Here is a 14,294-nt window from a genome sequence, read left to right on the forward strand (position 1 = left end):
CCAAGTATTTAAATATATGAGCATGTTGGGATCATTCTCTTGTAAACCACCACATTAACAAGGAAAAAGAGTTTTTATATTATGTTTCAGCTTCAAAGGCAGGGGATGTCTTGTTGATAATAGGGTTGGATAAATATTTTCTCACCTAAATCCTGTTCCTACCTCGCACTGCATTTTGAACTTCCTGTCTGGCCCCCCCTTTTTTTTCCTTCATCACGTTCCAGAGCTGGGTTCTTTGCCTCCAGAACACACACTTCCTGGCTTGAGTACTTACGACCCCTTTCCCTGTTAGGCTGCATGTTCTGTGAGAGAAAGAAGTGTTTTTGTTCACCAGAGCTTCCCCTGATATAGGCATCATGTATGGCACAAACAAGTGTGCAATGGGTGATGGGTAATATCCAGTTACCATCATAGGACAAGTAGGGAATAGTAATAGAATAATGACCCAGGGCAAGCAGGGACTGTATAATCATATATGGTCACTGTGCAGGGCACATTCAGGAGATACCATGTAGCTAACAGCAGAGATGAGCAGAGCATCTGACTTTTTCCTATATTAAAGATGGAGTTTGTTCAGGTCAAGGAAGCAGAAATATTTGAGGGATTCTGTACAATAAAAGTATACCGGAAACCTTCATGCAAGTAAGTCTCTTCTTCTTGACTTCCTGTGTTGCTTTATCTGTGTTCATTTTCCAGATGTGTCTATCACTTTATCTTTGTCTGTGCATGTGCTGTAAGGTGCACTGGAGACGAAGAAATGAAGTGTATCGTGAAGGCTAAGGAGCTGGGATGTGCAGCCCAAAGACAAACTGGTGCAGGAGAGGCATCTCCTGGTGTTTCAGGACAACCAAACAAACCCACCCCTTCAATTATAGCGGAGTAATGAGCCCACTCCACAGCATGTGGAGACATAATTAGGAACGTGCTGTAGGCCGGCGGCCCAGGTGTCAGGTCATTATCTGAACCATTAAGTTGGGAGTTATGCCCGTTAAAGGTTACTGGTTTGGAAAAGGTGAGATTAGAATGCAAGAGTCTTGGAAAATAAGAATTTTTCCGATTCAAAGGATACTATAGAAAACCTCCAGCATCTGACTTTTTCTTGCAACTTTTCATGGATGTGTAATGAGGACCTGGCTCACGAGGGCACAGCTTGATGGATTTCTCCAAAGGTCAAGAAGTGCTTCATCGCCTTGACCGGCATCCCTGGGGTCACTCTCTTGCTACTTCCTCTTCCAACCCCTACATCCCGTCTTGACCGACAGAAATGTTTCCTGGTTTTGGACTTTTTATAATGGAATCGTGCAGTCCCGCTCTTAACCCAGTGTCGTGGGTTATCATCCCGAGGGACGTTCCTGACGCTGGACTCCCCAGAAAGAAATCCTCGTTTCAGATTTCCCTGGGATATAGCTAAGTTGGGAGAGGCAGTTTCCTGTTGTTTCTAGAGCTTTGTTTTTCTCCTTAGGAGGTGTGTGTATGTGTTTGTGTGTGTGTGTGTGTGTGTGTGTGTGTGTACACATATGTTGTGTAGGCTAGTGATCAGTCTTGTGAGTGCTTAGAAGCTTCTTGTTTTATGAGTTTACGAGGCAGGATCTCTCCTTAGGGACAGGGGCTTGCTCTTTGGCTAGGGTGACTGCCCAGGCTTCTTTGGTCTTCGCCTCCCCAGCACCGGGATTGAAAGCATATACCATCTTGCCTGACTTTTTGTGGGGGGAGGGCAGCGGCTAGGGTATCAAAGCAAATTCTCCTGCTTTTATGCAAGTATTCCACCGGCTAGTACTTCACTTACTGAGCTATCTTCTCAGTCCCTGGTTAGGAAAACTTTATGAAAATACATGTTTGTGCAAATGTGTGCTTGTTTGTCTATACTTATGTATATATGCTTTAGGAGTTTTTTCTCAAATTAGGGGTTGGGAGATAGATGGATGGGTAGTGTGCTTACTGTGCCAGCCTGAGGACCTGAGATTCCTAACACCAATGTAAGAGCCAGTTGGGATGGCGCATATATGTAACCCCAGCATTGGCAGCCGGCTGGTGGGGAGACAGAAGTAGATGGGGTAGAGGGGAACAGAGCTGCAGGCCAATCCCTGGAGCTCACTGGCCAGCCAGTCTAAGCCAGTAGTTGAGCTCTGTGTTCACTGGGAGATGAGAATCTGTCTCCAGAGGTAAGGCGGAAAGCAGTAGTGGAGGGTATCTCTTCCTGCCCCCATTGTAATGTGAAAAGTAGGAAAAAAGGAAGAAGGGAGGGAGGGAGGGAGGGAGTGAAGGAAAGAAGTTTTACTCATTTTTTAATTTTTTTTTTTTTTGAGACAGGGTTTCTCTTTAGCTTGGGAACCTGTCCTGGAACTAGCTCTTGTAGACCAGGCTGGTCTCGAACTACAGAGATCCACCTGCCTCTGCTTCCCAAGTGCTGGGATTAAAGGCGTGCGCCACCACCGCCCAGCTACTCATGTTACATGTGCCATGGTATGTATGCATGGTATGAGAAATACTCATTTCTCAGTGATATGGCTTAATGCACTTTTCTTATCTGCACACCCACACCCACTACATCTCCCTATCGACATCACATTGCTCTGTTGAGATGTAGATGTCTCTCAATACATTGAACCTAAGAACAGTGTGGTCATTACTGGATTTCCATGGCCATTGAACAGTAGAGTCCATATATGAGATTACCTGTAAAATACCTTCCTCCTCCTCTTCCTCCTCCTCCTCTTCTTCCTCCTCCTCATCCTCCTCCTTCCTTCTTCCTCCTCCTCATCCTCCTCCTTCCTTCTTCCTCCTCCTCATCCTCCTCCTTCCTTCTTCCTCCTCCTCATCCTCCTCCTTCCTTCTTCTTCCTCCTCATCCTCCTCCTTCCTCCTCCTCCTCTTCCTTCTTCCTTCTCCTCCTCCTCCTCTTCCTTCTTCCTTCTCCTCCTCCTCCTTCTTCTTCTTGATTGTCTGTTTTAAAGTTATCATTTACAGCATTATAGCCTCTCCCCACATACCTCCTTCTCTTCCTCCCTCCCCACCCCAGGTCAGGTAAGTGCAGGGAGATGTACAGAGTCACCTTTGGGAGCCTATCTCATAATCACAATATAAAATACATTCTTAGAAGTGGACTTGCCCAGCAGTGGGGCCCACCCATCTAAAATACCTTCCGATGTTTGTAAGTTGTTCCTCAAAACATTTGAGGCTGGATTTTCTTCTTCCCAGTGTCCTTGCCTGCTCTCCGCCTTGCCGAGCTTCCCAGTCTTTATGTCGTACACAACAGAGCCACTGCTGCTCCAGGTTGCTACTTGTTTCCCTCGGACTAATGTTTTATGTTTATTGGACATTATCCCCATCTTTTGCTCCTTTTTCTGCCAACTTTATTCTTAATGAGTTTTTATCGTATTTTACTTAATGATTCCAAGAAGCCCTTTCTATAGATAAACCTCTTGTAATGGTAATTTTTTTTCAGTTCTTAAAAAAATATCACTATTTTTGCTACTTTTTGTTTGCTTTCAGTCTGGTTTTAATATTTAAAAGTCAGCGTTCACTAGATTTTTTTTTTTCCCTTGGTGGCTTCTGTTTTGTGTGTGTTTGGCAAGGAAAGCACTGGAAGCTTGAGACAGACAGACATGCCTGGAGTGGGCAGGAAAACGCGGCTGTGTAGCAGTTGGAATTCATGGGAGACATGGTGTGAGCGGTTATGTGCATCACAAACATACAAACATTCGCACAGACGCTGCCAGTTTGTTTGTTTGTTTGAATTTGTGCTGTCTTCGGAAGGAATTTTAGTTCTGTGCCTGTTTCCGTTCATGCTTTGTTATTTGAGGTTCTAACTTCTGAATTTTTTTTTTTTGTTTTTCAATTTTAGATTGCAGATTATAACCCATTTCCTGCACCATTGCTGACGCCCAGAGATCCATGTCAGAAGTACTTCCAGGTCAGATATGATTTTACATACTTCAGTACGCAGATAATGTGATGGTTATTTTAATGTTAAGCTCCTGTTTGCTAAAATGGCATTTTTAAATTTTCATTGTTCTATATCCTATAATAGAAAAAGTAGGTATTTCAAAAATAAAAAGTCATTTGAACTTCACCACGTGTGTGCTGTGGTGTCTATAAGAAGATTACAGTGGACTGTGGCGGGAAACTGAAGCTCCGTCTTCCCCGCCTGGCAGTGTATGTTGTCGCCTGTGGACTGCTGACCGCTGGCGGAGAAGGTGCCACTGCTAAGTCTTTGTAATCAGCATCCCGAGTCATGGGACTTGTCAAGACTAGAGTTCCCCGTCTCAGGATTCTCCGTGGCTCTAATTCTGTATAATTTCAGGCTTGAGCAGGACTGCCTTGACTTCACTGCATGTCCCTCTCTTCATGTCACGACAGATGCTAGTCTGCACACCACTGTATGGTGTAGGGTTTAATTCTTGACCTCGGGATAGGATAAGGAAAAAGCAATTGTGGTAACTCTTTGAGATAAACTCTGGAACTAAGTGGCAAACAGCCTCTCTGTTTCCCTGGACAGGTACCAGTTCTGATTTTTTTTAGTTAGACTTAACCATGGGCCGGTGTCTTTAAATTCTAACGTTAACCTTATCATTAAATTGTCTCTATTACCTAGAACTCTGCACTACATTTTCCACAAAGAGGTTAAAAAAAAAATCCAAGTGCGCACTGAGCTTGGTATTAGTATATGAAGGGCAAGAAGTTTACTTTTTTTAGATTTATTAGTTTTTATTTTGTGTCTATGTGTGTTTTGCTGGCATGTATCTATGTATACCACATATGTGCCTGGTGCCTGCAGGGGTTGTAAGAGGGACTGGAATCCCTGGAACTAGAATTACAGATGGTTATGAGTCAGCGTGTGGGTGCTGGGAATGGAAGACCTCAGGTCCTCTGCAAGAGCTCAAGTGCTCTTAACCTCTGAGCCCTCTCTCCAGCCCTAAGAAACCCGCTTTTCCTAAGGATAAGAAAAGCAGTGGAGGAAAATATGATCAATCTAAGCTCATGCAGGATAGTCAGAAGTTTGAGCCTCAGAGCTCCCTCGTTATGCTGTAATGGCTTGGACAAGGAGTAGATTTTGAATAAATATGGCCTTAAATATGTATGCTAATTTTAGAAACTCAAAACAAATCATATGTCCTTTAAAAAGAACATCTTATCTGAGGTCATCTTAATGGGATTGTTTAAGCTCCCCATTGGTACAGAGGAGGCATGGTCGCATGTACCGACCCGGGGTTCCACCGCCCACGCCCTACTGCCCTTCATACATGTGGTGTCTGGTGTAAAGGTGCTTGAGTAGACAGGAGAGACGAAGTTAACTGGGATCAGGGCCCTGTGATACAGTCTATTAGGTTGTGACCTACAGTGGGGTGGGACGTCTCAGAGACGCAGCTGTCTTAGAATTGCACACATTCCTATGAGGAATCCCTCCCGTGTTCCTGTAAGGAAGCCTGTCAAACCCACCAGTTCACTAAAGGAATAACTGATAGGTAAATGATACACTTTAAGTACCAACAATAATTCCTTAGCAATCTTTTATGTTCATGTAGTAAAATAGATCCAGGATCAAAACAATAAAAGAACAAGGCCAGGAAATAGGCAAAGTAATGTGCTTCCATCTACATGGAGGGAGAGCAGTCAGTCACGTTCAGAACCTTTCTCCTGTTTCTCTATTCTGTTGTTCAGATATACCCATCCTCTGGAGGTATTTGATTTGCTTTATTATTCCTTGGAGCCTACATAACTGCCTTAGTTAGTTCCCTATTGCTATGAAAAGACTCTATGACCACAGCAGCTCATAAAACAAAGCATTTAATTGGGGCTAGGTTACAATTTTAGCAGTTTAGTCCATTATTCTGGCAGAGAGTCTGGTGGTGTGCAGGCAGACATGGTTCTTGAAAAGTAGCTGAGGGTTCTATGCGGATCCATGCACGTCAGAAAGAGAGAGGTGCCACTGGATCTGACTTGGACTTTGAAACCTCAGATGCCACCCCCAGGGACACACTTCCTTCGACAAGGCCCCACCTCCTAAGCTTGTCAAGTAGTGCCACTCCCTGATGCCTAAGCATTCAAGTCTTTGAGCCTGTCGGGGCCATTCTTATCCAAACCACCACAATAAGGTACAGAAACAGTTATCAAACTTAATTTTAAAAGAAAGCTAATGATACTGTCGGTGTTGGTGTCAGGCACCAAAATTCACAAGAAAAGTTAGTGTTGTATTTCCATGGTGTCTTGTTCTAAGTTCCCCACTCCACTCCCAGAAAGTCACGTGGCAGCTGGTGAGGGGTGAAGGGACCAGCACCTCAGATAAGGTCTGCCTTCAGTCCCTCCTTCCAGCTCCAGGGAGTGGTGACCACAGGGGACCTTTCTAAAGCAAACCTTCCAGGTTTATGCTGTCCTCTGTCTAGAAAGTCCTGTCTATCCTTGAAGGTTGAGCTCAGACGTGCCTTCTGAGCAGGTCTCAGTCCTGGCAGAACAAAGTGAAGTAATCTTCCTGTTTCATAGATGTTGCTATTTGCTTTTTCTTAATGTTATTTCCCTTTCAGAATTGGCTTGAAAGCCGGCTGGTCGGTTGCTCAAGAAAGCGTGTAATGTTCCTTTTCAGCACTCTTAAGTTTTTCTGTCCTCATCAGTGTTCCCACACTCAAGCATTGACTGTGTTCATCAGACGTGACCGTGGAAGTCTAGAGTGTCATTAAAAATAGATTCATCTATAAAAGACACAAAGAGTTTCCCAAAGCATGGATGTAGTAGCTTAAAGATGAACGGAAAGAAGTATTGTTGGCCAGGGGTCACATCTGCATAGTTCCTAATTCTCACACAGATGTACCCGCCCTGCTTTGTATTTCCCAAGTAGCTGCATATCACATCTGTCGGGTGTGATGTTTTCCTCCTTGGCCTCCGATGGCTTCCTGCCTGGCCTGCAAGCTAATTCAACATTCCCTTCTTTGAGAAACTGCGGAACTTCTGTGTGTGTCTCAAATACCCTTTGGCCCCCTTCAGACACTGTGAGTTTGGGTAATAACTTCTCTCTCACTGTCTGACTCAGGTTGAGCTTTAAAAAAACCACGTCATATTCTTTGTAATAGCTATAAATAAAAGTTTTGTATGCTCACTGTGTCTAACATAATGTTTATTTAGAATGTATATATGTAGGATGTATATACATTGTTAATGGCTGACCAGTGTCTCCAGTCTCCTCAGTTCCCATGCGTTGCTGAGCATAGCTAGGCCTTGGGCAGTTAGGGTGAAAAGGGCACAGGAACCCCTTAGGTGGGTTGAGGCTCATGAGCTGAACCAGTTTTCTCACAAGCCCTGGGAATTGGCCTGTGAAGTTGCTCTCCCAGATCTAGGAATGTCTGGGGTACCAAGGCTGCTGGCTCCCTGGTTCTGTGGCCAGAGGGGCCTTCTCACCTCAGCCTCTTTGTTCACAGAGAACTTCTTATCGCCCCGGGCCACAGAGAGTTTGCTTTTGTGGATAATACCAGGAAACCAGCTTTATTTTGCCTCTCCTCCCTAAGAGGAAGAGGGAGAAAAATCTGAGTTTATTTCATTTCCTTTATACTTTGAGGTGTAGTTCAAAAGGCAACATTCCTTGGGGGAGAAGTATTGCTGTTAACCCCTCAGTGGGAATAAAGTCCTGTGGCAGAGAAGAAAAGTAATAATAATAATAATAATAATAATGAAAATGTGAAAATCTCCTTCAAGCATGCAGCACACTTCAGGCCTTCTTGAGCTGTTTGTTAATCCATTTCTGAGAGAGCAGTCTGTTACTAAATCAAAAGGAGCCTACTGTTTTTGTAGAGGACTAGAGGTCTCCAAAAACAAAAGGAGTATGGCCAGGCTGTCATGGTACACACCTTTAATCCCAGCACTCGGGAGTCAGAGGCCAGCCTGGTCTACAAAGCAAGTTTCAGGGCAGCCAGAGATACACAGAGAAACCCTGTCTCTAAAAACTGAAGAGAAAGAGAAAAGAACAAGAGTGAGCGAGAGAAAGAGGGGAGGAGAGAGAGAGAGAGAGAGAGAGAGAGAGAGAGAGAGAGAGTAGGCAGCTACTACTCACTGTGGGCTCCAGCCCAGGTCTTCACCGGTAGATCTCTGAGTCAGAGGAGGTCCTGCATGGCCATACCTGTGCTGGGGCCCTTGTCTCTGGTGGAGGAGACCATCTTTATGAGATTAAAGAGGCTCCGACTTACTTAGTCTTGATAGGCTTTTATACAGACGATACTTGTGTTTTAGCGGAGGCTGTTTTAGTTGCAAAAAAGTTCAAGACCTAAACAGGATAACGAGATAAATCAATGTGCTGGCCTGAAAAACCCAGGCTTTTCAGATTTGGACTCGGTCTGTTGCAGGGACCCGAGCAGTGTCTGCTCTCTGTCTCTTGGCTCTGCCTTCTACTGATTAGATTGACGCTTAGGCGGGTTGCCCCTGGTCTACCTGTGGGTCCTTGAAGAAGCTGTGGGCATAAACCTAGTTGAAAAAAACGTGGGGGCGGAGGTAACTTTTTCTCTTCTTCTCCTTGTTCTTTGGGACAAAGTCTCACTGTTGAGCCCAGGCTGGCTTAGCTGGTGGTGGTCCTCCTGCTTTATCCCCCTGAATGCTGGGACTACAGGTGTGCTCACACTGGGCCGCTGCCTCTCTTCTAATCCCTGGGTAGAGTCTCATGATTAACACTGTGTGGGTCACATGCTTATCCTTAACCAGTCACCGGAACTGTGCAGACTTGTTGCTCTGGCTGGTGCGCAGGCGCCAGTGCATGCTCGCATCCACTCTCACACAGATAAGAGATACAAGCTTGCAGCCTTTGTGCTGAACCCCTGACCCTAAGAGCCAGGAGGGTGAAGTTTCCTTCTTAGTCAGTTCTGTTACTGTTACAGCCTCAGCTTAGAAGCTCCTCTGACACAGAGCTGTGGGGAAAATCAGTTGAGTGGATGAGTGACTGGGTGTCAGGGAAGCTTAGTCCCCCAAGAAGCGTGAGCTCGTACGAACAGAAAAGGGAGGAAGGAATCCGACATGCCAAGAGCTCGTAGTTATTTCTCAAGTAAATGGTGACACTTCTTTTTTGTCACAATCTTAAATCTGAACTTGCTTGTATCTCTGAAATAGAAATTGGTCCTTTTGAATTAATGCTGGGCCTTTGTATTAGTGACTTTTCTCCGTGCTATGGCAGAACACCTAACAAAGACAAGGGACAGAATGAGGGGTTTGTTTTGGCCGCTGGCTTGCGGGTCTGATCTGTAGCAGCTGGGAAGTCATGGCAGCGGTGCTTGAAGCAGCTGCTTATATCCCACTGCCATCAGGAAATGGAGGGACATGAATGCTGATGCTCAACCCACGTTGTCTCTTCGTTCAGTCCAGGGCCCCAGTCCCTGGAATGGGGCCACCCATATTTGGGATAGGTCTACCTACCTCAAGTACCACAATATGGGAAAGTCCCTTACAGACGCCTACATAGATTTGTTTCCTAGATGATTTTAGATTTTGTCAAATTGACAAGAATAATAACTCCAAACAGTATGATAACGGAGCCACGGCAGGTGTGCTAGCTGGTGTGCTAGCGGGTGGCAGATCCCAAAGGAAAGCCACCTCAGCGTGGCAGTCCTCGTGGCACTGGGATTTCGTGTTCATTCCTCACCAGTTGTGTTTCTCTTGATTCTTGTTGTGTTACTGGACTTGAAGGGTCTGCTGGATGGTGGATGCTTGATAAATATTTAATGAATAAGAAAACAAATTCATGAGTATGCCAGACTTTATAAAAAGGAACTAGATTATATAGATACATGAGGAAAAGAGAGCTGGGCGTGATGGTAAACCTCCTAGTCCTGTCGCTTGGGAGATAGAGATAGGTGGATTGGAAGTTCAAGGTAATCCTTGACTACCCAGCAAGTGTTAGGTCAGTCTGGACTCCATGCAACCCTTTCTGGAAATATAAGAAAAAAAATGCTAAAGTGGAGTTGATTATAGTCACCAGCTATTGATTATAGTCTGAGCATGGCCCCAGTGTTGAAAACGACAGTCTGAAGAGTCCTAAATGTAGAGAGAGGAATCCAAAGAAGCCGGGGTTGCAGCGCAAGAGAGGACATGCCGTCCTTTCGTTTTTATAGGCACTATTCCTTTTTCTCCGAACTTCCTCAAGTGTTACATCACTCTTTCCTAGTCTAATTTTTTTTCCCTTCCTTTTTACTAGTGGTACGGGTACTAGATGTACCTAAAGGCAAAGATTGGTGGAAAACCCAGAGTTGGATGGTGGGGACCACAGAGATAACCAGATCATTTGTGTGTGTGCAGCAGAGCTGTGGCTGAGCCTCCAGTGCCCCTCACACTGAAACGTGGAGACCCATGGTTCAGGAGGTTGACTGTTGAGGACCAGTTGTGTTTGATAGAGAAACGCCCCAGCCAGCTGTCACAGAAGATCCAGCTGCAGCTCTAAATCTCCTCTCTTTCCTGGAGTCGTGGCAGACTTTGGGAAGAATTTTCTTGAGCCAGGATGGAGAAGCAAGAAAAACTGACCTAGATATTAGATTGAAGGGCTTCATTTAACTCCTGCTCAGGCTCCGGTGGGTAGGTAAAGCTGAGATAATGACCATTGATTTCCCCCTTTCCAGAAAAAAAAATGAATCTTCTGCTAACTGCACAGTAGGAGAGTTTGCCTAGACTTTTATTTAGGCGGTAGGTGCTATGACAGGCTCTCACAGCAACCCAGGCTGCATTGAGTCTCACCATGTAGCCCACGCTGCTCTAAAACTCACGACAATCCTCCTGCCTCACACCATGTAGCCCACGCTCTGAAACTCCTGACAATCCTCCTGCCTCACCACGTAGCCCACGCTGCTCTAAAACTCCTGACAATCTTCCTGCCTCATCCTTTGAAGCGTTGGGATTACAGGCATGTGCCATCACAGCTGGCTCACATTTTCCTTCTTGAGATATTACTGAAACACTTGCTGTCTTAATGCTTTATAGCCTGTCCTACAGACATCTGTTGCTGTGTGCTGCTGTGCAGGTTGATGGAGGCCACAGCCTAGCAGGAGAATACATCAGGATAAAGACATCTGAGGGGGAATGATGCTGTACTAGAGATGTTCTTATAACGATGCAGGGAATGGAGGCCAGGAGCTCTGGAGTCCACCTGGAGGGGTGAAAGGTCTTCACAGAGAGGCAGCGTCTACCGTGATTCATAGAAGAGTGGAGTTAGCAGCAGAGGGAAGGACGCTGAGAACGTGCAGTAAGAGTATTGCACCCACCCCGGCCTCAGGTGTAGACTGTCCATTCCTCTGTATCTGTGGCCTCCCAACTCCGATGCTGCTCAGCCTTGGCCCTGCCCCAGAACCATCCATAGTACACGGCACCATCCCCATCCTCCACTAAGGGAGTCCATATCTCTGGAGGTCTCTTAGGGGTAGAGAATACTTCCTTCTCCCTTTATTCCTTGTCCCTGTAATCTCTGGCCTGTTCTTCCCCCAGCTCTTCACCCTCTCCTGTCATTGCCCTTCCTTGGACTCCAGAGGCCACTCCCTTCTGTGTTTATTTCCTTCTGTCCCCTCTCCTCATGTATGTACCCCTTGTCAAGGGAGGGCCCACTGTGCCCGGCTGCCGGGGCCCCTTTCTCTCCTCTCCTCACCTGGACTGGACTTAGCCTGCAGTTCTATATTGTCACTGTTCCCATCTCTGCTGACTTCTGCTCTTATAGCTGCTAATGCAAGAACACGTGACTGAGAGCAAGAACACATGACTAAGCCCCGCGGCTTCCTAGACCCCACCCTTCCCACCAGCTAGTATCCATTCCCACTTTGTTCTTCCTGACCCTTCTTCCTGGTCACTTTCTCCCCACCTGTATCCGTTGCTTTGGAGCTGAGAGGGTGGAAGTCAGTGTCCTGTTAGGTCACCAGCTCCACATCCCTAAATGTGGGCGCTGATGCGTGACTGATTATCAATATGATCTGGTCAGGGGGGGATGTGATGAGAACTGGAGCTCCCTGGAAAACAGCAAGACTTTAAGGAAATGTTCTCAACCCTCTTGCTCTCTCTGTTCCCTCCACTGTCCTGGTGTAATGACCTATGGGATTATCTGAATACCCACCTATAATACAGCCCTCGTAGACACAGCGTCTTTGTTCCTTTGTCGCCTGCGCATTCTCCATGTGTCTACAATAAGGATTGTTTCTATTACTTGGAACTTGGAGACAGAGGAGTGGGGGGAGTGCAGGGGTATTGTTATGCACGATGGTAACTCTCAGCGGGCTCCCATCAGAAGTCTCTCAGTCCGTCAGGCGATGCTATTGGACCCATTTTCCAGAGAAGGAAACTGGAGTAGTTAGACTCAGCTAGTAAGAAGCCTGGGTAGATGGTTAGCATTTGCATCACTAACTTGGGATCTGTGTCCTTGACCTCATCGCTAGCCTCTCACTTCAGGGACCTCCTTTCTGTAACCTGGTGCTTTCCAGGACATTGCTAACCTTAAGCTATTTCATGAAAAGGTCTACCTGATGTGCTGACTCCCGGAAGTAATCCCTTACCTCCAGGGATTAGCATGAGCACTTCCTTCTAAGGCCAGCCCTTCTCTTTTGCCTGTGGGTAGGTTGGGGTCAGCAAGGCTTTGAAGAACTGGAAAAGGAAGCATGTTCTCAGACATCTTCTGAGTTCTGGGTACTGAAACTTAGGGCTTCAGGTGGCCACAAAACTAAAGTGAATTGTACTTGCCGAGGATTGTAAATACAGTTAGCTGTTTCTTCCTGACTGAAGGTCAGTTTGCTGTCTTCTGTCTCAGACATCCAGCCTGAGTTTGGGACCACACACAGTACCTTTGTACTGACTGCATAGTTAAAGCAGCAATATTAAAATATGCTAATTATTTCTTCCTGGTTGGCCAATAGAGCCAGGACCCATGTCATCTCAATGAAAGCCTCATGTCCTGTTTTTCTCCCCTGTTTGCCCATCTTGCTGCAAGGCATACTCTCCTCTCCTTGAACCCTTTGAAAGTTCCTTTAATCTTTCTTCTTGTCGTTGCTTGGCTCCTTGTCTGGGAAAGCATCCCTAACCTTAGCACCTCACCAAGGGTGAGGTCATTTTCCAGTTCTCCGGTAACAAATGATACCATTCCTTAATATCTAAGAGATGCCCGGTTATATTCCCCCAGTGGTGTATAAACACACCACTAAAGGCGATGTGTCTGACGTAGTTTGTACTAGACAGGCCTATTCTGAACCTTGCCATGATACATAAGCACTCTGCCACTGAGGACAGCCCCATCTGAGCTACCAAATATTAAAGTCCCTGGAAATTATGATGGCGTTCTTTCTACGAAACATGTATGGTTATAAGTGAAGCAGACAAGAACATTGTCAGGAGACGACCCCTAACATCATAAAATAGCCTCACAGAAACTTCTGCTATGCCTCCTGGGAAACTAGCTGGCGTCCACTTTCTCATGTTACTGTAAATGCCCCAGGGTAGAAAAGTAACTTTCCACGCTGTAGTTGTCTGGGGGAAGACTCTATGTAGGTCCAGAGTGTGACCTGCTTATCTCAAGTGCTGCCATTTGAATGGGGCTCAGAAATGTATGTTTTCAATAAAATCGTAGTAATAGCCTATTATTTAAGAAATGTAAATATTAATTGACAGAATATTGTTTAAAAAAAAGCACTTTAATTTTTAAAACTAGATACAGGGGCTGAATATTGGAACGCTGGGCATTCAGCGATCTTTATAAATAGCTTTTAAGGAGACGGCCCAAGGTCTAACCACTGGGAACGATAGCCCTTCACTGTCTCCTGGGCCCCGTGGGCCTCTGTTACTAATAAAGATGCTGTCTGCAGTGAATGGAAGCCCAAACTTCTAGAAGCTCTGAGCAGTTCTCTCTAAAATGGGTAGCCCAGTGCATTTTGATAATACAGAGATGCCTCTGAGTTCCCCACCATGGGAAATTCTTGTTCTTTTCCTCTGTGGGAATCCTTGTTATTCCAGGAGAAGGGGAGTGAACAGCCAGAGTACAATTTCAAGACGGAAGAAGCTGTGCTTGGTCCCTGTGCTGCTGCTGCGGAGACCACAGGTCTCTCTGGAGGGCCAAGAATCAGATAAGCTGGGAGCTGTTGCTCACAGGCAGAAGCCTGAACCTTAGGGATCCTTGCAGATGAATTCCATTCACTTTTAGCCCCAGAAGCTTCTCTTTCTTTCTTTCTAGCAGGAGGCATAGAAATAAGTCTCTGATGGTACAGAGAGTGTTTGAGATAAATTCGACTGTCGGGTCATCTGCTAGGTGTCTTTTGCCAAGGGCTCATGATGACATAAACAGCTGAGCCTGCCTGCTAATTCAGGGGAATA

General features: G+C 45.7%; 1 protein-coding gene across 13 annotated transcripts in view; it reads left to right on the top strand.

The window, feature by feature from the left end:
• The window catches only part of Apbb2 (amyloid beta precursor protein binding family B member 2), a 323,327-nt gene that overhangs the window by 158,169 nt on the left and 150,864 nt on the right, over positions 1-14,294 (top strand). For all 13 annotated transcript variants that reach the window (XM_041671183.1, XM_041671186.1, XM_041671184.1 and 10 more), the window contains exon 4: positions 3,844-3,912. In XM_041671183.1, the coding sequence (XP_041527117.1) occupies positions 3,894-3,912 (19 nt within the window). In that variant the 5' untranslated portion in view covers positions 3,844-3,893. The remainder of the gene's footprint in view (positions 1-3,843; positions 3,913-14,294) is intronic.

Source organism: Microtus oregoni, unplaced genomic scaffold (assembly GCF_018167655.1).
Source record: "Microtus oregoni isolate MIOR12 unplaced genomic scaffold, Mior012 000021F_ref0000039, whole genome shotgun sequence".
Lineage (NCBI taxonomy): Eukaryota > Metazoa > Chordata > Mammalia > Rodentia > Cricetidae > Microtus > Microtus oregoni.